Source organism: Rhipicephalus microplus, chromosome 3 (assembly GCF_043290135.1).
Source record: "Rhipicephalus microplus isolate Deutch F79 chromosome 3, USDA_Rmic, whole genome shotgun sequence".
Classification (NCBI taxonomy): Eukaryota; Metazoa; Arthropoda; class Arachnida; order Ixodida; family Ixodidae; genus Rhipicephalus; species Rhipicephalus microplus.
In genome coordinates this window covers 1,615,429-1,637,308 of record NC_134702.1, presented here as the reverse complement: position 1 = coordinate 1,637,308, position 21,880 = coordinate 1,615,429, and the positions used below count along the sequence as shown (strand labels likewise).

General features: G+C 45.3%; 1 protein-coding gene across 15 annotated transcripts in view; it reads left to right on the top strand.

Annotated features, from left to right (window-relative positions):
- Positions 1-21,880, top strand: part of Srrm234 (Serine-arginine repetitive matrix 2/3/4) — a 357,763-nt gene that overhangs the window by 251,846 nt on the left and 84,037 nt on the right. For 12 of the 15 annotated variants that reach the window (XM_075888713.1, XM_075888711.1, XM_075888717.1 and 9 more), the window contains 4 exons: positions 2,442-2,538; positions 11,368-11,633; positions 18,016-18,114; positions 18,169-18,291. In XM_075888713.1, coding sequence (XP_075744828.1) covers positions 2,442-2,538; positions 11,368-11,633; positions 18,016-18,114; positions 18,169-18,291 — 585 coding nt within the window. The remainder of the gene's footprint in view (positions 1-2,441; positions 2,539-11,367; positions 11,634-18,015; positions 18,115-18,168; positions 18,292-21,880) is intronic. The other 3 variants (XM_075888714.1, XM_037433937.2, XM_075888712.1) reach the window with 2 other exon arrangements.

Sequence of the window (21,880 nt, the reverse complement as noted above, 5' to 3'; positions counted from 1 at the left end):
ATAGTTAATATATTTGAACAGCTGTGGTTATTGCATGAAGTGGTTAGATGCACTAATCATATTTCAAATGTGCACCTTGTGGACGTATTTCACAAACTATATAGCTGTAAGAATGATCTAACATATTCCACTATACGGGATCACTTTGCGACAGCTCCAGTCGCGGATATAAACCTTCAGACAATAAACTATCACGCGAAATGGCATGTATGTGTGAAGTTCCTAAACAATGCATGCACCCAATGACTCGAACGCATGCACACTTTGCATAGTTGCCCTCGCATCGAGAGTCCCACGGCTGATCGTTCCAGGTAAAAGAGCCACGGGAGCAATTCGCACTGAAATATATATGAGCACGCAACAAAAACCAACAGTGAATACCAATCCTATTGTGAGTTGCTGCACTCCAGTTTTGTTTATTCAAAACAGCAGCGCAAAATCTCTGAATTTTCGCAATCACGATTTCAAACGTCTCTTCGCGTGCATGATAACCGCACAAACCAGTATTGCAATCTCAAACCAGTTGGCAGATAATGACAAGCATAGTACGCAAGCATGTATTATTGACAAAAAAAAAACAGCCCGTGTTTAAGCATTAATGAAACCTGAGTGAGAGATTGTGATGTCCGGCACAATTAACTGCAGCTTGTCTATGGCATTAGAGCAGGCATTGAACTGAGCAAACATTAAACCATACTCATAGTGAGAGACGCACAACTTAATTCGCCAAGTGGATTCAAAAATGTCTACCTGAAGTTACCACTTCTGATTCTATGCAAACATGTCTTTTGTCACAACTCGTTGCACTTAACGGGCGGTAGCATAAAAACCTTTAAGCGGTTTTTAGACTTGTTCTGGCATCAGAAAGTGCAACTGCCCACTGTAACGAACAGCAACGTCATTCTAGGGTGGAAAGTATTTCACATCACAACTTGCACGGAAGAGCAAGTTCGTACTTGTCAAAACAGATGCGCTGTGCCTCAAGGATTCTGTGTGTCAAGAGCAAGCATGGTAGTCGCAAGCGGGCGTAAACAATTGAACACTGTAAGCGGTCCCATGTGGCAAAATCTGGCCAATACTGACGTGGTGTTGGTCTCAGAGAGGTTGGAGGAGGGAGAAAAGAGAGGAGGCGTGTGAATAACCACATACGTCGCTACTTTACGAAGGTTCAAGTGAGGCTTGAGTGGCAACGAAGCTGCCTTGTCCAGCTCCTCAGCATCTGCGTGCACTTTTCATGCCGCGACAAAGGAGAGTGCTTTGAACATTCCGACGAGTGGTTCTTCAGGATGCGACAGAAGTGTGTTGTGCGAAACTGCTTATAGCAGGTAGGCATCATGCAAGGACAAGGTAATCGCCCTAAGAGTTTCTAGTGGCCCAGGGAGGTTGGAGGCATTGGTTCGCGCCATACCAAGGAAAGACTGAGAGCTACTGCCTCGTGACTATGTTTGCGAGAAGCACTCCTCGGACAGGGACCTAGACAGGGGGCGAACTAGGTGGCCAGTATTATTACCAAACACTGTGCCTTCAATATTTCCACGCTCGCGCATGTGCACACACACGAGGACAGAAAGAAAGAAAAATGAACTGGCCCTGGTGTTTCGTATGAAAAGCATGCAAGGACAGATATATTGGTGACTCAAGGTAAACATGCCTGCTCATTTTATTTGTGTCTTGATTTTGTGGGGATGCACATCGTCAATTTTTCATTCACAGTCAACTACGCCGATGTCGGCATTTCTGGGAAACAAGGGCTTTACCCTGTCGAGTAAATATTTGGAGCCGGTGAGGTCGCACAGAACACACCTAAAGCTTGAACGGCGAATAAACAAGAGCTTGGGGAAAGTCGTGCGCGCATTTTTTAAAATTCACTAGCGGATTTTCACGACAGAGGGTGCATCAAAGTTGTGCCCGGTTTCGTAACTTTTTCGGAACACCCAAGCAGCTCGAGCCCAGTTTCCCCTCCTCAAGAATTCTTGCTCCATGGAAGTGATCATGGAGACGATTTGACGTGATGCTCTAACAATGGACGAGGTGGTGCAAATATGCTCTGAACATAATTGTCATTGCAAGTATGCTTAGTGATTCCTTATGTTATTACAATCATATTGTCCTGGCAAGCTGTTGGACGTTGCTGTCACGCAGCTTAGCAGCCATGTGTCTTGGAAATGCTGTACTTGTCACATGTGTGAGTCACCTTCCCTCCCTTCTTTTGTAATTGCAGGTTTTGTTTGAAGCAGAGGGTATGTGTGACTTCTTGCTTTGCACACACACACACACACACATCTTGTTGCGCACTTAAAGCATGCCATTACTAGCTTCTGCTCCTGATAAGTGTGGCTGCACAAGTTTAAGTAGTAATATGAGACCAGCAGGTGTTTCTGTGCAACACCTCATTTCTTGCCTTAGGTGCAACACAAGTAAGCCAGCCTTCTTTGTTGCAGCCCAGAGCGAAGTAGGCATGGCCAAAAGAAGAAGTCTAAAAGAACGCACCACAAATCGGTCGGCAGCAAGCCCCACAAGTCTCGGAAGGACGGCAAGGTGAGCTGTCTGTGGTTGCATATTCTTGTTAAAAATCCGTTCACCCACCAAATCCTGCCAGTGCAGACACGTACCTAGCTTCTTAGCCATTGAATCATTGCTTCTTTCTACCTTCTGGCATTCAGGATGACCACCAGGTAACTGCCGCACATTACTCTTTATGCTGGCCAGGTCTCGCAGATTGTGTGCATGCTGCTGCTGTTTTTTCTCCTCTGATTAAACTGTGCCTTCTGTCTTGATGTCTTGGTCGCTTACCCGTAGGAGGCTGCTGGGCCAGCGTAAGTACTCTTTGCGCGTCAACAATAGTCTCCGTCTCAAGAGTGACTTGCAGCACCACCCAAGGCCTCCTTGTGTGTTTTGGCGATGCTAAGCTGTAAGAGCTGCTGCCTAGCTGGGCGGGAATGTTGTAGGTGCCACTCTTGGTAGCTTGTAGTGCCAAAACATCAACCTTTTAACTGCCTCAACAGTGCTGCAAGGAACTACTGAGGTCGAGCCTGCTACATTTTCTAGCTGCTGCCGTGTTGACAAACAGGCTGCCAGGTGTGCCATATTGCAATCGCTACAAGAGCACAACACAAACATAGCTATTGAAGACACAGACCAAACCCTGCTTACTTCCTTGCGCGATCCTAGTGCACTGCAACATGGCCATCCTGCATTGTTTCCCTGCCTACTACCACTTGTGCTTGTGGCTGCTGTCAAGCTTGCAGCCCTGTTATTCACCCGTCTCGGTTTTGTTTGAAGCATGTGTGACTTGTTGCTTTACACACACACACACATCTTGTTTTGAACTTAAGCACAGCTGCGGCTCCTGATAAGTGAATTACAGGATAGAAAAATGCTGAATGTCCCAACAAATAGAAACGTAGTGCATGCTCTTGAAAAAGCCAATTGTCTGCTCACTGTGAGCATGTATTCCAAACAGTGTTACTTCCATCACAGAGCTGGCAGACGTTTCGCACAATATTTATTGCAGTAGCTATTACAGTGGACTCTCAGTAAAAGGATAGCTCCTAAATGCAACAACTGCCACCACTTAAATTCTGCACCCCTGTGTGTCTCTCAGTAAACGGAACTCCTGTTAAACTGAACATGTTTTTGTGTTTCCAGGTTTCATTTAACCTTTGACTGCCGAGTGTCATGAATTCACAACATACCGGAGCAAGCAAGTCACGAAATGTGTGTTGCTTTTAATGCCGGCTGTCAAGTACTCTCGGGGAATGTAGCTTTCAGCATGAAAAATCTTGCACCGTCTCGTCTAAGGTATTTTACGCGCGAACCAATTGTCTTGTAGCTGATGGTGAAGAGTGTGAAGCACGTGCAACAGCTCTCCCTTCTTCGTTTTTTCCTCGCCTGGGTGATGTAAGTTCTGTTTTCAATAATTTTGTTTATTTGGTGTGTACACACCCAAGAGGTGGCATACAACATGTTACATAGTTCTCAAGTACATTTTTTGTTGCAAGATTATCGCTTCTGTGGCATTTGCAGAATTCGCGACATACATAGAAGTATGCAACTGCTGAATCATTTAAAACTTGCTACTTCAGGCTGGAAAAGAAAATCTATTTTTATTTTGTGTGGCAGATTCATAATTCAGGCATAAAAGGGTTAATGAGAGTCATTGCATACTGGCAGCACATGAAGAACAATCTATGTGCCATCTGGTGATCTTTTAATCCCTTCAACAGCCCAGTTCTCACCACTAAACTACCACTGTTGATAATGAAGAGGGAAACTTTGCATTTACTCAAACTCGCTTTATTGCATTGGTTTTTAAGAGTTCTGTACAGTAGAATCATGATGATAGACATGGGCTCACGAAAGTTATTTGTATCAGCTGAAATTGAGCATGCCAAATCAGTGTGCAGTGAACCGTGTCAAGGAGTGAAACCTGCCAAGTCCTGTTACATTTTACCCGAAATCTCTGCATTTGCGCTGAGCGTGCACCAAGACATGGTTGTAGACCTTTGGAGAAAAAAAAAACTTTACCAATAATTTCAAGTGGCAATAGAAGCACATTGGCAACTGCTATGTGGTTGAACTGGTGGCAAAGGGAATACTGCCATAACAATGAAGACTGCTGCATATTACATATCCTCTTACTACTGGACCATGCTGCTCAGCTATATTACAGTAATACTGTAATACTTACAGTAATACTTACAGTAATACAGTAATACTTACAGTAATACTTACAGTAATACTTACAGTAATACTTACAGTAATACTTACAGTAATAATCTAATCACCATCATCTGTTTGCGTCTCTGTCCTCATCGTCACCGTGTGTCATTACCATTGTCATCGTGTAGGTGCGTGCCTGCCTATTTGTTTTCTGAAGTCTTGCCTCGAATAAACGCCATCGCAACCAAGTCATATTTCACCTGTTGTGGGCCAAGCTAGAGAGAAAAGTAACGCTGGATGAAACTGCAAGTAATTGGACAGCGGTCTTTGACTAGTGTAAATCTAGTTGTATTTTGCCTTTAGTGTGTGTCCCTTTAAGGGTTACAGTATGTTGTGCCTCTTGACAGCCAGTAGCCCCATCTTAGTCTTACTTGTATGCATTTCCATGGGACACAAAGGCTAAGGTCAGAAAATTTCATAACCACTGTCTTTCATTACTATGGTACACTTTTTTTGTGGTGGGGATTGGGCGATTTTTCGGGATATAGCCGTGCCTGCACAATTGGAAGGATTGCACTAGTCTATGGGTCGCCTGGGCAAATAAAATGAAATGGCAGGTAAAATATCTCTCTGCTTGGCCCACCTTCGTCTCCAAGTCCATCCACTTCCTCATTGAGTCATCATCATCATTCATTTTTCGTAGTACGTCCAACCGCAAGACATGGCTGGCTTTCATGAGCCAAGCAGCTGTAAACACAGATGAAGAGCAAGAATGGTGCGTTATACAACGCAGCAGCTCACATCGGCGCTTTGCGAGAAAAGGCGAGAAGACACACACAGGCTCATTATAGGGTCTTGCATACGTTTCTCGGTGGCTAAGTAAAGCTGATAACCAGCCAAAGCAGCAGCCTGGTGCACAGGCTCAGGTTCGAGTTCCTCATGTTTGTGTAAAATTTCTGTGGCTTGTCTGGCTGCACGGCAACAACAGTTTGTATTTTCAAGGTGGTGTAAGTTTTTACCAAGTGTTAGTGGTGCAAGTCTGTTCACTATCCAGTGATGGAAGTGTTGCTCCAAACTGCTCCAAAATAGAAATGCTGCTCCAAAGTGCAATATTTGCTAGTAACGGCTCCAAACCTGCTCCGAAAGGATGTTGGTCAACTAAAAAGAATGAAGTTGAACCATGGGATCATCCCATGAGCCTAATCGAAACCAAAAGCAAGCTGTATACACTATTTCTAATATGCTACTCAGTGGCGTTAATTCAAAAAAATCACAAGGGGTGACACATATCAAACCATGGTAGCCAATTTGTATATTTAATATGGGTTGTGTTTTTATTCATATGAAAATTAAACCATGCTTTCAAGTAGAATTGAAAAAGTAAGCATGGGGCCCGAGTTTGAGTAATTGCATTGTTCTATTCAATCTATTTTTTTACCTTTTTTTTCACTTTCATAGTTCACACAGCTGAGGGGCATTTAACACAGATACACAGCAACAGATAAAAAAGCCTTTCAAAAAGTTGATTGCACTATAATCAACTGTTAACTCAATTATATCATGTGCTAAAGCTAAATCTCAAGGGGGATACTTGCAAGGGGTGTCCTCCCCAGCCTGAACACAAAAAAGTCCGAACTTTTTTGACATCCCCTCCCCTCCAGCTCTTGTGATTTACGACAATTATACGTACTGCTTGTATTCTAGCTGCATACTAGCATATGACATGAATGTAAACATTCGACAGAAGTCTGTCTGGTTGGGTAATGCAACTGGGAGATGATTTAGACTCTAACCAAAAGTTTTGAAGAAACCCGACGTTTCGAAACCGACTTGGTTCCTTCCTCAGGGGTGACTGCGGGGCTGTGTAGCAGCGGCGTCTTCAAAGCATTCGTGGGGCCGATAATGACCCCCCCCTCCCTCTCTCTCTCTCTCTTTCGTTTTGCCGTGGAGCGCAGTCCATTTGTATACACGGGTGGAAGGGTTCCGAGAGAGTGGTTGATGTTATGGGCTGTCCTCTGTATGTGCCACAACTTGAGTAATAACCTTCTCCTCCAGTTCGGCTTGCTTTCAAAGATGGCCGTCGCTTCGAAATTTATTCGGTGATCCAACTTCTCAGCATGTTAGGTGTGACTGCGCTGCCCTCTTTGTAGAGCTTCCGCACATCTGCTCCAAGAACACCAATAGCCACCCTAAGCTATAGCATTCTAATTTCCGCTCCGAAGTCACTTAATTAAGGCTGTTCCAAAGCACCATTTTTTCTGCTCCAGAATCTACACTGACTATTGCACTGTGGCACGTAGTAATTCTTGGCTGGGACCACGCAGAAATTTGCATCATTCTGGGATTTATACAATCCGTAATTTTATCACGAGGATTACTGTTCTGCTCTTCAAGCTTTTGTAGCATGCCTTACATGTCAATATTATTGTTTTGTATATGAAACTAGATTATTTTTTCAGGTGCTTTAGAACTGTGGCAATGAAAGGATTATTCTACTGGCTTACGTTGCTGATGCTATAGAGCAGAAATCAACATTCTCCCTTCCCTTGTTCTAACAGACCAGTGTAACCGACTAACTACCTTAGTTTGATCTAGCTATTATAATATTAGAGCAAGGTTTGTGATGGGGTCAGTTAGTTATCCACTGTCTACGAACAGTGGACCAAATAATACACAAGGACAGGTGCTGGCTTCCAACTGAGGATCTATAGAAAATGCTATATACCGTATTTACTTGCAAATGAACGCACTCGCATAGCAAACGCACCCGCAACTTCAGTCGTCATAATCTGGATTTTTTCGTTCTTCCATGTAATGAACACCCCCCCTATATTTGTCCGTTGCAGTCCCGCTAACCAACACCTTGCGCTTCTTTGTTGGATCTATTCAGTTTTTTATTATTATGCCAATCTCCCTCAGCCACCGCATCTCTCTCCCCCCCCCCCCCGCCCGCCCACATGCGCCATATTGTTTCATCTGCGTGTCGCACGTCCCCTCTTTTTTTGTTATCCGTGCAGCACAGCGGCGTTCACAAACGGTGCAAGTGTGGAGACATCACATCTGAGAAGCACACAGAGTGCGGAGGTCTCCAAACTTTAAGGCCCGCCCACCTGCCAGTGATTTTCGAGCGACCATGACAGGGTTGGCTGTCGCCATGGCTGTTGCGAAGGGCCATTCATCGACATCACGTAGCAGGTTTTTAGTTAACGAGAAAAAATCATTTGTCGCCCAGATAACATCGTGAGGATTTCCAAAACATGGTAGCACTCCCAATTCTCGCTTTGGTTGCAATTTGCTCTTCATTGTTGTTATCTGCGCGTACTTCAGGGAACGCTACATATAGGCTACCTTTTTTCAGTACTTTCTCGTGTGAACAGCGAGGTGGCAGCCGTATTTTGTCGTTAATCGTATTATTGACGGTTTGTTTTAATGCTTCGGTGGTAGCTTGGTGCAATGTCAATGGGGTCGTCATGGTAGTCGTGCGAGGTTGCCGCAAAGCTGGCGAAGTGCATCGTAGCGCACGCTTCTGTCGGCCCCTTGAGATCACAGCAGATACCGCTGTTGCGGTTAAACGATTGCAAAAAAAGAAAGCCCCGAAACGTTTTTATGGAGTGCACGGACGGCGCAGGGACAGCTTGCAGAAGATAGCGCCTTCAACCACCGAAGATGAGTGAACTGCAACAAAGCAGCTGTTTCCAAACAGTATACGCGTATGTCAATTGTGAAGGGCTAAGTGGCTTAACTTTTTTTGTGTGTGTGTGTTACCATGTCTCTCGCTCCTCCTGAAGAAGTTTTCATAAAATCTGCGCCGCATAATGAATGGATTCCCAACTTTGACCCAATATTTCGAGAATAAGAAGTGCGTTCATTACACAAGTAAATAGTATGGTAGATGCTTATCGTTTTATCGGTTGTAACGAATTTCACAGTATAAAAAAAGCACAAAAATTAAAGCAACGATGAGCAAAGCACATTTGTGTTCCATTTATTACGCAATTTATACATGGTATATACATCGAAGCAAACTATGCTCTTTATGGCTATGCTAAAATTTGTGACAATATTTTTTCAAGAATGAGCATATAAAATTAATTTTTAGTGTGCCCACACAGGCTGGCAACAAATATTATAACACCAATGTTTGCTCATTCGAATCGCACAGACTTGAAATCACTGGCCAGAAAAATTGGCCGCCTCTAGGTAAGCCAGTCTTAGGTCATATTGGTCACGATGAGCATTTTGTTGCCTTTTGTACAAACTTTGCCATTGTGTTCCCATCCAAGTGAGCTGGAGCCGTACTCTCAGCAGATTACTAGATGGGAACCACATTTTTCAGAAGGCATATGACCAACAGCAAATGGAAGTAGGTGCGTACACAGGGTGCTTGTGGGGCCAGTTGTGTGGCTTTCATGATACGACCGGAGGGAGTAGACTTACGAGCACTCACCTTGTTCTTCCAATGGGCTCAGCCTACTCGGCTGCTGTTGTCTACTTCCAGCAAATAAACAGAACATGCTTAATAAGAAATTTAAAGAGGCTATTTGCTGTGCAGATATGCCTGTGGTGCAAAGAGCAGTCTTCAATTAGGTGCATTGTTTACATCGACACGTTCTTCAAAAGTTCTATAGCAGAATATTTGACTTGATTTGACTAGAACACGTGTGATCCAGCCCACTTGGCTAGACCTTGGCTTGGCCCGCTCAATGTAATGATAGAGGGTTTGTGGTGGCAAGCTTGCCATGGCCGTTAAAAGCCGAGGAAATCCCAGTTTTAATACTCGCTTTCATTACATGTTTTTTTTTTGTTTTTTTACTAAACGCGGCCCACAAAGAGGCACAATGAGTTCTAAGCATTTGAGCGAAAGACAGCAGTTGTCATAGGCGGAGAGTTTTCATGTTCTCAGATGGGGCAAGGTGCCAGATTTACTCTTCTACATTTATCTCTTTATTATATATATATATATCGCGTTGATTATAAAAGGGCCGTCTTCGGTTGCCTTAGATAATTAGGGAAAAGGTGTACGCTTGTCCAAAACTGTTTCTTGGTCGACATTTCGATTAGTGACCAAACTTCATCAAGACTGAAGATTGGTCTCCGATCGAAATGTCAACCAAGAAACAGTTTGGACAAGCGTAGACCTTTTTTCCTATTTATCTACGGCAACCGAAAATGGCCCTTTCATAATCTACGTGGTATATATATGACACTGAAAACCTGTCTGTTATATAAAACAAAACAAAAATGTCTGTTACACATTACAAAATTTTCACTTTCTTGATGTGTACATTCTGTACTTATTTTACACAACAGCCATGCAAATGCCGCAATTTTTTGTCATCCTGTGATTTTGTTTTCATTGCGACCAGGACGCCAGTCCCTACATGTCACTCACCTATGATCTGAGTTTTAAGGGCCTGAAAGGAAGATGAGTGGGCATAAACAGTCCATTGGCAATGGATGAGAGCTTATGCCAAGCTGTTAAAAACATATTCAGGGCCAGTGCCCGGGGGGACTCTGCCTCCCATGAAGCATCTGGGAACCCCCAGCCCCCCTGTATGTATGGCAGCTATGCTTCTGTTTCCGGCACTGCCAACACATAGATCTCAACACATTAAGGAGCACCACGTGGTCAAAACTTCCAGAGCCCTCTGCTACAACTTGCCCAAGCGTCAATCCTTTCAAACCTTATTTTGAGATCAGGCTTGTAAAATCCCATATATATTACTGCCAACATGATGAGCACTCAAGTGAACTCTTTAGACAAATTAGACCATATTTTAAAGAGTGAGCTGACATTTACTGCGTGTTGTACTGTCGGTAAAACTACTTGTCCTGAAGTGCAAACGCACAAGGCATGCTTGGAAAGATCAGTGCTGTTGCGATGTTCTATGCTATCTTAGCACACGCAGAATTCAGACTGAAATTTTATATTGGTGATTTGTCTTTGACAATGATTTGCATTAATACACGGTTAAAACGAAGCTAGGAGAAGGCATGGATTCAGGTATTTTTCAAGAGTGTAGTCTGTCTAGCGTGGATGCTTGCTGCACTAGCAACGGTAAAATCTGTTTATTCACATTTTATGTGAATATTCCAGACAGCACTGTCATCAGCGTGTTGCGGCAGTATGTACACAAGCTTTCATAGGGATATACAGTCATTGCAGAGGGAGCACTCTTCTGCAGCCATGCATTGGCTCGCATACTTGGGTGCTTCAAATAAGTGAACACAACATGCACTGCATTGAGTACTTCCATTTAGACAAGCAAAGAGTGCTACTTGAAACTTGCATGAGCTTCTATTGATGGTTAAGTCAACTGTCTACTTTGTTTGATATAAAAATAACATGAGCATCAGCATTATCAAACTTCAATATAAGTTTATGGAATGTGACAATTATTGCAACCTGACACTTGCATCTGCATGATTGATGGCTACAACATGGTGAACAGCCAGCACAGGCCTTTTTCTGCACGTCTCGATTTCACTTCTCCTTTTTGTTCACAGCATTCATCTTGTGGGCACATCTCAGGTAACCAAGAAACCTGCACCACAAGCCAATATTTCTCGGGCAATAACAGAAGATCACAATATATCTGGTGTAGGCCAACTAGTAGTAATGTACTTGTGGCACGGCAGCCTGTTTGTCTGTGTGGCATTGAGAGTGTGCCTGATGTATGTGTCTGGGGGGGGGCGCTGCTGCAGCAGAAGCGGCACCGCGCTGAGGAACAACGACACAAGAAGCCACTGACTACTGGCGGGGGGGACAAGCACCGGAGGGGGACGCACAGTGGCGACAGCTCGGAGGAAGACAAGGCGCTCCTCCGCTCGTCCAGCAGTGACTCGGCTGGCCACCGCAGGAGGCTGTCCACCAAGAAGAAGCACAAGTCTCGCAGGGACACCAGTGAGGAATCATCTGAGCAGTCGTCTTTGTCGTCTTCTTCCCAGGAGGAGGAGCCACAGAGAAAGAGGTGGGTTGTTCTGGCTTGCATTTCCAATGACAAGCTGCAATTCAGGTTGTTTAGAGAAGCACATCTGAAAATTATCAAAAATAAAAAAAATGGTATATTTTCCCACTGCCTGCCTGATTATTTTTTCTGTGGTCAGAGAGACCCCAAGATTAGGCTTAGCAATTACAATATTGATTAAATGAAATTAGTTAACTTCTGAACTAGCAGTGACAGGTGGCTGGATCAAATGGGAGAATGGCTGTTTTTCCTGCTAGGAGGCTATTTGCCACTTTGATATTTTGAGAAAGCGGCCTCTAGTAATTGTTGCTGTCAATGACAATGCCTGCTAGTTCTCATCAATGTTATTTCCAACAAAGAAAAACAAGCCCTTAAATTTTCCTTTTTTAATAGCGAGGGTCTTGTTCTGGTAGACTCTATACCTTCAGGTGGTATGCGAGGGATTATTGGAGAGCTGCCCGCTAGTTGTAAAAACATGTGTTACATGACGCCAACAGGCAGTAAAAGAGTGTTGCACACTCGTTGTCCTGGCTACTGGTGGCGCTGACTAACACATCCTGTTTAAATGCACATATGTATCTCATATGGTAGACAGGGAATGACCTCTGCTGTAGCTCGGTTAATAGAGCAGCGTACGCATTATTCAAAAGTCACAGGTTCGGTCCCTGCCGACGGCAAGCTATTTTCTTGCCCACTTCTCTTTTTTCATATTTTGGGGGTCTCACCGGCTGGTCAAACGATGAAATGCAACGCTGCCTCAAAGCTTGCAAAAACACTTATTTGTAAAGCGAATCACCAACAGCTAAGCTTACAGCTGAAAGTCCTCAAGGCCACGCATGCTGTTCACTGTTCAGCCTATGTCATGCTCGTGCTGCAATCCATGTGAACACACACTTCTCTAGTCTGTCCCCAACCCATCTGATCATTTCGGCTGGTGCTTTTGTAGCGAATCTGGGATGCGCGCACCCCGATAGCACAGAACATGTTGTGACAGGGTGGTGATGCATGCGATTCTCACAACATTTTCACAACTTCTGATAGCATCCACTATACTTGCCTTTGCATCAATGTGTTCGTTCTATTAATATGTGTCAACTACAACATAAAAATTTCCTGTCATTGTGGAGCAGTGAAAATCAACCAAATTTACTGGTGAAACCGTAACTAGATGTCCGATGAAGGTGACTACCAGTCAACCGGAATGTCACTGTTCACAATAGCAGTTGCAGTGTCCTTAGTTCTGTCGCACCTATTAACACTTCCAGGGTCAAATTTTTTTGTGAAGTGCAATCTAAAGATGGGTAATTGTTTTTTTGCTGAAATGAGTTTTTCAGACCTTCCTATTTAAGAAAAAGATTGTCTAAAAATTTTTTGCATGGTCGTAAAGTCTGGGATGAAACAGCTGTGCACCAACTTTGTTTACCTGCACTGAACCACCCCTGTTGTGCCAAACTCGTTTATTAGCGGCATACTGCATTGCACCCGCACATGACCGACGACAAATAGTTACGCTACTTCATGCGCGGCGTTAAAGAGCAATTGTTCGCCGGACTTTTGCGCAACCCGCCAAGCACCGTGACAGACTTCATCAAAGAAGCTACGGCTACCGAGCGAGCGCTTCACCTACGATGCCGACAATACAATCGCCTGTCCAGCACTGCCCACATTCAAGTTGCCACTACGACATCTGACAATCAAAGCTCGTTGTGCGATTTAATACGAGAGATTGTTCGCGAAGAGCTGCTGAAGCTGCGGACTCTGGTCACGGAACCACCCAGAGCGACTGTCACTGAAGTCGTCCGCGAAGAAATACGCCAAGCATTTTCAACAGCTGATCCTACTCACGATCAGCGACCTATGAGTTACGCAGCCACGCTTCGCCGCACGCTGCCCGTTGCCTCGTCGTACCGCCAGCCATCGGCAGCCGTTCCTTGGTCGCCACCGCAAGAACAGACACCGCAGTGCCCTGCCGTCTTGCCGTCGTACGAAGAGCTGTCTTTCAACGAGACACGGCATTTGCCACATTACGAGCGATTGCGGTGTCCACAGCTTCGTAAAACAGACGCCTGGCGCACTGCAGATAGGTGTCCGCTTTGTTTTACCTGCGGAGGTGTGGGCTACGTTTCCAGTCATTGCTGGCACCGCGTCGATACGTTTCGACCTTTTCAGCAATGGTCTGACGATCAACGCGCCAACGACGACTACGCACCACGCCGGGACGCTGATTCTCAAGGACCCCCCTTGTCTCGCTCCCATTTTGCATTTTGTCTCGGTCCCATTTTGTATAGCAAGTTGAGGTGGTTGAGGGGGGTCGGCAAAGTAATAAAAAAACGAAAGAGAGACAACGGGTGAGGAGGCCCCAAATGTCGGTTAACAGGATTGCAGCCAATGAATGTAGGGGATGTGTTTATTGCAGATACAAAGAAAAGCAATACCGCACACAGCAAGGGCAAAGGGGGGAGGGAGCGAGTAAGGTGGCTGAGGGGGATTGGCAAAGTATTAAAAAACGATCCAACAAATGAGGAGGCGCCAGGTGGTGGTTAGCGGGACTGCAGCGGATGAATGTAGGGCGTGCGTTCATTACACTGGGGAAAAAAAAATCCCAATTTTGATGTCTGAAGTTGGGATTTTTTACACCTACAGCGAAAAAGACGCACACATGCGACACACAAGCCAGAACTCATGGAACTGCTCTTTGCCAGTTTCAGTCAGAAAACGAAACTTCTGAATTTGAGCCAGAATGGCTGGCGTTGCGGAGCGGTGGAGACGGGTAAAGGAGTTGCGATAAAGGGGAGGAGAGCATACCTGAAACTGAAGGTCAAGGAGTTGCGATAGGGTGGAGAGAGGGGAGGATACTGCGGGATGGCGACTTTGAAAACCAGAATATGCAGGGTGCAAGGCAGGTCGGGTATCTGGTTTAAAGGTACGTGAAATGTGCAGCTCACGCGTAGAAAAACATGTGAGAGTGCCTGTGCGCAGAGGTCAAAAAATCTTTTTGTGGCACCAGTGGGTTTGCACGGCCTCAGTGATGTGATTCGTTTCGTGTAAAAGCCGTTTTTACACTTCCACATGAGTGCAGAAGGCATGCCGAGAAGAGTGTGAAGTGAGCGAGAACAGGTCCTAAACCCACTTTGCCAAGGTATGTGCGCTATGTGTGCTGTGACCGCAGCTACCACGCCGATGGGTAGCCCCTTTGTTGGGTCTTTCTGGCTTGTATGCCAGGAGGCAGGCCCCCATCTGTTTGACCCCGAGTGGTGGCCCCCTTGTAAGGGTAATGCCCAAAACAAATTTTCCCTCTCACCAACCCTGGAAGGGAGGTGGTTCTGGGACAGATGTACGAATGATGATAGGTTCATGAGTTATGTGAGACTCTAATAAAGTGCCTCCAGGCATTGCGGCCCACACAATGAATTGTGAATTATCAGATTCAATGGGGTAGTATACGCACATGCACTGGAACGATACGACACCGATCCAGTCAAGACTGAGATAATCAGGTACAGTTGGTGGCCCACGATCTTGGCAAATGATCTGGTCACTCCAGGCTGGTGATGCCAATGACAAAGGCAGGAATCAAAAAGTGAGGGGAGACTGGTTGGCCGACCGGTCTTCGCAAGATTGGTGGCAGTGTAAAAACACGGACTCGTCTGGCAATGTGAGTTTGAGTTGCTCAGAATAGGGGCGGAGTTAAAGAATGGAGGGAAGCACAGCAAAAAAAAACGGTTGGGGAGGGCGAGAACTTGAGGGGTGCGGAGGCAAGGTCAGCATTTAACAATAATAATCTATGGGCACCTCGCCATTGGCTTATCGGTGGTTAGAAGTGGTTTCAGGGGAAGTCGCCATAGCGCCAAGTCGGTTCGCTGTAACCAATTGGTGACGCTCAGACACGTTCGTAAGTGTGATTTTGTGCCAATGAAATACTGCATATTTCCACGGTCACCTGGGTATGTTATGAACGATCGATTGACTTCTGAAGCATCGATTTAAACAGCGGCCCTACAGTAATCATCTCATGTTGTTTGCAAATGCCTGAGTGGCAGAAATCAGTGGTTATTATAGATTTTCTTTTGTTTACTGTCACTAGTGTTGAAAAAAGCAGAGTAGGCATGCTCTTCTTTAGGATTATTCTGCAAGCTAACGTCATCTTCACAGGCGGAGAAAGCACATTGAGGCACAGAGCAGTACTTCACCATTGTGCAGGACTCGACTGCCACAGAAAAAAAAAAAAAATATATTCGTTTGTAACACACTGTGCCCAGAGAAACTGAATGAGGAATTTTCATCACGAACTTAATATCCACAGAGACGTGTGATGGGTTCACTTGCTTGGAGGACCAGAGCCGGGACGGTGATGCTGTCGACGGCCTCGACTAGGCATTCAAAAATATGGCCTGCATCGTACATGGCCATACCGTGACATTTCCCAAACTTGTAGATGGTGGAGAAAGGCACGCTTGTTAAAATATTGAAAGAAACAAACTAATCAGTACTGAAGGGCAGAAACTGCAGCTGACCTGCGAGGACTCGCACGATTTCACTTTTTTACAAGCAATGTGGTCGTTGGCATCGGTGTGCTCGTCGGCCATCCAAAAGATTTCTCGCCATGTGGATCGGGCCGCAACTCAAACAAGTTCATAACTGTGCTCGAAAACATTCCTTGCAGGCTGTAGTTGGCTTTTGTGGGGCTGTTCGTTCGACAAAGTTTTCACCTGAAACAGACGATCCATGTACAGGAGCAGCAGCTCCTGCATCGCGGTTTAGAGCAGTCTCTCCACTTTCATGTCACACATGAGAAGGTGCCACACCGAAATCTCGAGTCCAATAGTTTCGGTTTTTTCAAGCAAAGATATTATGCTTGAAGCATGTCAAGTTGTGATCTTGAGAACTTACTACGACTACATTAAGTAGACAGGTCCTACAGTCGAACCCCGCTACAACGAAACTCGCAGGGTTCGGAAAATATTTTGTTGAAGCGAGAATTTCGTTGTAGTGAAATAAAAAAAATATAGTTGATCAGAGCTAGCAAGACAAAGGAACGTTCATTTTTAAATTAAAAAAGTGTCTGCTGCTTCCTATTCTTTCCCAGCAGCGTCACGACGCGATTCACAGTCATCCATAGCAAGGCCATGGTGAAAACCACGCTGAAACAGCGCCTACAAACACTTTCATAAACCTACCAAACAGTTGCATTAACACGTTAACACCAGCAGCCGTCGGCCGTCGTGTGTATCCGACAACGCCGAGATGGAGGCAGGGTGTCGTGGAGCAGTTACTTTTGCCTTATTTTATACCATTCTTATCATCCATCACTCGCGGCTAGCAGATTTGGTTCATAATGCGGACGAACAGCTGCTCTGATTAGGTACAACGCTGGTCAAGCGCGAATAAAACTATAAGCATTGGAATACGAAAAGGCATCACTCCGCGGTTACACAGAGCAGCTTCTGTGTGAAGAAAACCATGAACTGAGCGACTGAGCTTCAGCTTCAGATCGTCTGCGGCTCGAAAGCAAGCCAGTGGCAATAGCAGGGCCATCCTCCATGCAGCAGGGCAGTCTCATTGCCATCGCTATCGAGCAATGACGGCACCCATGCTTGCTGAACAGCGACGGTTTCTAGAGGTGCTATCGTGTGTTGTAGACCTCGTCGACGCATTTTGAGGTTCTCAAAATGCATCAAAGTCTTAAATGATTGGGTTTCCTGTATAGCGATAAATATCTGAGCCTGGAATTGCATCGTGAAATTTCATTGAAGCAGTACGGCTGAGGAAAGTGTGTTCGTTGTGGCGACAATATTTATGCATTGACTCCTATGCGAATGCTGACGGGGAACCGTGAATTTTCCGTTGTAGCAGAAATTTTGTTGAAGCGGCGTTCAACTGTACTGTCATAATTGCAATATCCATTTATTTGTGGTAAGTGCAATAAAATTAGTCATCTTTGGAAATTTTTGGAGAAAATTAAAACTTTCCATGGTGCCTTGAGTCCTTGAAGAACGTGCAACAGGACATCTTTCAGCCCTTAAATATCCTTGAAATTTTTTTTAACCTGTACAAACTTTGATACATTGCAATTTAGCTTAGAGTAAGGCCTAATAACAAGTCAGATTAATGCCATGTTTTGTGGCAAAGTCAGGGCCTTAGTCTTTTTTGTTCGATAGCGAGCATGCAGCTCGGCTGTGAAGTGCATTGTTTTCACGAACAAACGAGCAAGTCACGTGTGCACGGACTATGAACAGTGTATGAGAAATGGCACCATATGTGAACAGTTCCAGTTGTTTTGTCATTGACCTAATGAAACGTGTGAAACATCCTTGTACTATGTGGCTGCCAAAGGGGCCAATCTCATATGTTATCTCGTAGTGAAATGGCAGGTATCCCGTTACAGGCCTACCAAAGCGGGCCGTGGGGACCCAAAGGAAGCAGTCAAGGTCAAACCAAGTAAACCCAACAAGACCAGCAAGGAGCACAACAGTGACCATGATAGGCAAGTTTCTTGGTGGTGCCATCCTGAAGGTGCCAACATTTTCCTGATGTGCAGTCCCTCCAGGCGGTGCTCAATGCCATCGAGTCGACCGGCCCAGCAGGAAGCTTCCTCTCCGAAGCAGCCCAACGGACACACTGCACCCCCTCGTCCAGCACCTGCCTCCCAGTCACGCTCCAGGTGAAGATATTTATGGCATTTTTGGTCATAAAGGAACAACACAGCTCGGGGTTAATTTGATTGAAATACCATTCCAGAAACCTCATAGTGTTTGCTTCGTGCCTAGGAAATGCTTAGTTGGAAACAAAATCACATTTCAAAGGTCTGCCTACTCAATTCGAACCTCTCAAGGACTGAAGATGTGAACACCTTCCCAGAACTACCTTCAGCGGCATTGCACCAGCACCTCTTGTTATCTAGAAACATTGCGCCCTTACTGAAAACGTATGGAAGGATTTTTGTTACGTTTGTTTTGCTGGCCTCTGCTGCTTGCCTGTGATTCGATGTTTTCTGCTGAAGTGCTAGATACCGTATAGACCTTATAACGTGAAAAATCACCATAGTCTCGAATATCTGCGCTATAAGCGATACCACACAATAACCAAAACAGCCTATTTCAAGGGCCGCGCTTGCGCAGAACGTGTTGAGCATGCAGCCTCATGTGTCTAGAGAATTGAAGCGTGCAATGCGTAGTGTTTACAGCGTTTAAATTTCCGAATGTTAAATAAAAAATTTTAAGTCCTTAGACGCGTTGCCAACGAAATGAGCGTGAAAAAGGGGGAGGTCTAACAAACAAAAGCATCGTTGCGAAAATTCGCCTACTACTTCTAAGACCGCCTCGATTATGCGCATTACACAAAAACTATGTCCAATCGCATCTGATATTCGATGCGGTGAAAGACACCAATCACTCAATTTCACGGTTCGGAGACATCGCAATCGAATTGTGAGTCATAATTCGAGTGGTGCCCGTGCACCCTCGTTTTCATTTGCGATTCGTCCAGTGCAGTGAGCACAAAGAGCTTTGTTGATTCCGTACCAAACCGCATTTTAGCAAGCGACTGCTAGTGATACGCAAGCAACACCAATTAGGCCTAGATTGGTATGTTGTCACAGGAAGTTTGACCAAGACATGAAGATCCGGCGTTTAAAAGACCACACTCAAGCACTGAACCAAGTACAGTATGTGTGATATGAATTACGCGTTCGCGCCTGGTAGATTGACGAAAATACGCCAAGCTTATAACGTAGGCAGCGTACTGGTAGCAAAGGTGAAAGCTCTCGTTATAAAGCCGTAAAAGGTTTTAAATGCACAGATGATGTAGCAAACGCCACATCTGTAGTAAGCTGGAAAACAACCTTTTACCAGGCAGGGAACTGTTTAGTGCAGTTGATGAAGACGAAATCACACATGCCTTTTAAGTGCGCACGGTCGAAGCCACGCTAGTACACAGTGGCGACGGTGCCAGGGCTAAGGCTTATTCGTCGCCGAGGCAACCACCCATTTTTTTTCCCCTTTTCTTTTTCTTCCCTCCGTCCATCGTTTGTTGCTCCGCGTCCCCTCCTCCTTCATAACAACTTTGTCGCTCGCTCTAGTGGCGCACTCGCTACCGCATTTGTCCCAAAGATCTTGCGACAACTCTATTATAGCCAGTCCTTTAGTTTGGGGGGGTACTGCACGATGAGGGGTATGCGTATGCAGTAAAACCTCATTAATTCGAACTCAGTTATTTCGAAATCCCACTTAATTCAAAGTATTTCCGCGGTTCCGTATTTTGCTATGTCAGTTTGAGTGGATAATTTGAAGCAGCGATCGACACCAGTCCAGTCAATTCGAAAACTCTGGGTGCCATGTGCCAGTTCCAGATTCTGATTACTTCGCAAATTTGTGGAAACGACGGCCCTAATAGCCACAAAGCAATGCAGCGTAGCGATACTGAGTGGCAGCTAAAGCACTGGAGCCTCGCTACTCTCAGCACAAAAAAAAAAGGGGGGGGGGGGGAAATTGGCCCCGTATCTGCATGTTTCTGCAAATGTCATCGAAAGATGATAGCCTTGCGTGTGGAGAGAGTGAACAAAACATTTATTTGATGTTCTGCGCAAGAAAATCGGTGAATGGTATTCTGGAGATACTGCGTTAGAGTGCCTCGAGCGTGCAGCGGAGGCGAAGGATCGCATCAAGTCACGTTACACATGAGACACGAGCGCCATCTGGCATTTTCTTGCAAAACGAAGTGCGTAGCTCTGAGACAGGGGTGCGCGCCCATCTCAGAGGTGATAAAGTGTAGAACGCAGGGCGATGGTGGGTGCCACCACCGTCTCGTCTTAGCAAAGCGTTGGAAACAGTCCCCGTTCCGTGCAAGCATTGCATGGTCAGCACAGCGTGATAAGCGCTACGGTCCTCAAAGTTACTTATGTATGCCTTTTCTAGTAAAAGACGCACATGCAGAATATATACATGTTGTTATGGAGCCCCAGACGTGCACAATAATTGATTTTTAATTGATGATTGCACAAGCATGAATGCTCAATCTTGAGCAACTTGATGGGCGCTGCAGGTGGGGTCGGCCGTTTCAAGTACCCGATGCCGTTAAGTGTGGACAAACAGACAAATGTGCAGACAAACAGACCAAACTTTTTGCGTCGAAGGTCCCCAAGAAAGACAATCGTCTTTAAGAAACTGTTGTGGTCAACCAAAACGTGCGCCTGCGGAAAACGAGACGTGCTTCACTGCAACGTAGTAGTGACACGCAGGCAGCATATTGCATGTTTCTCGCAGTGTCAGTAGGTCATGGTTTACTCATTCTTTCTGGCATTGTAAAGAAATCAACAAAAGATGTTTTGGCGAAATTCGCGATGTATGCGAACCTCCGATTGCCGGTTGCTGCAGCAATTTGCGCTTTTGTACTGCTGGCAGAGTTCTTACCAGCAACAAATACTTCGAGAACCAAGTTCAAAAGTTTCAAAGATAACTTTTTTCCAGCGAAAACATGTCGCAAGTTTCGTCATACTAGCCATTATTGAATTCCTAATTATACTAGAGAGAATGTGCGAATGGTCACATCATTACGTACTGGCGCAGCGAGGAGCAGGTGACCTACTGCCCACGTGTCACTACTGTATTGCAGTGAAGATACCTTGTTCTCAGCAGGCGCACATTTAAGTTTATCACAACAGCGTTTCTTGTTTGTTTTGATTTTTTTTCCGATGGCAGCAGCGAGGCCCATCGTTCCCCGTGTTTGCGGCAAAATTAAGACCAGGTATTGCTGGAAAACATAACCTTTGGAGCCACAAGCTAGCCGGCACAGCCAATGACAAGCCCTGATTACTTTGCATTTTAAGTTCCTTGCATCGGGCTTTCTCTATGTTTTGTTAATTTGAAAACCCGCTTAATTTGAAGATTTCTCACGGCCCCAGTGACTTCAAATTAGCGAGGTTTTACTGTTCATGGGGCTTTGTGGGGGGGTGAACGGGAGTCACAAAAGACCGCATTGTAACCGGTTCTGCACTTTAACCGGATATGTTATAAGTGGTCTACACTCTACTTGGACAGTATGGTGTAGTCTGGAAGCTGCATGCGATTCTGATCGTCAGTGCGGGAATATATCCGCTCCATGTGTACGTTTGTGCTGGGGCCAGTCGGTTAAGGCCGCTGGTGCGTGGCGCCGCCCAGGTGTGCCATCATGAATCTATGAAATTCATGTGCGCAGTTTTCACTTGTGCGATAAGTGTAGAACTAATGTTCATCCCCTTCAAGATGCCATGTGGA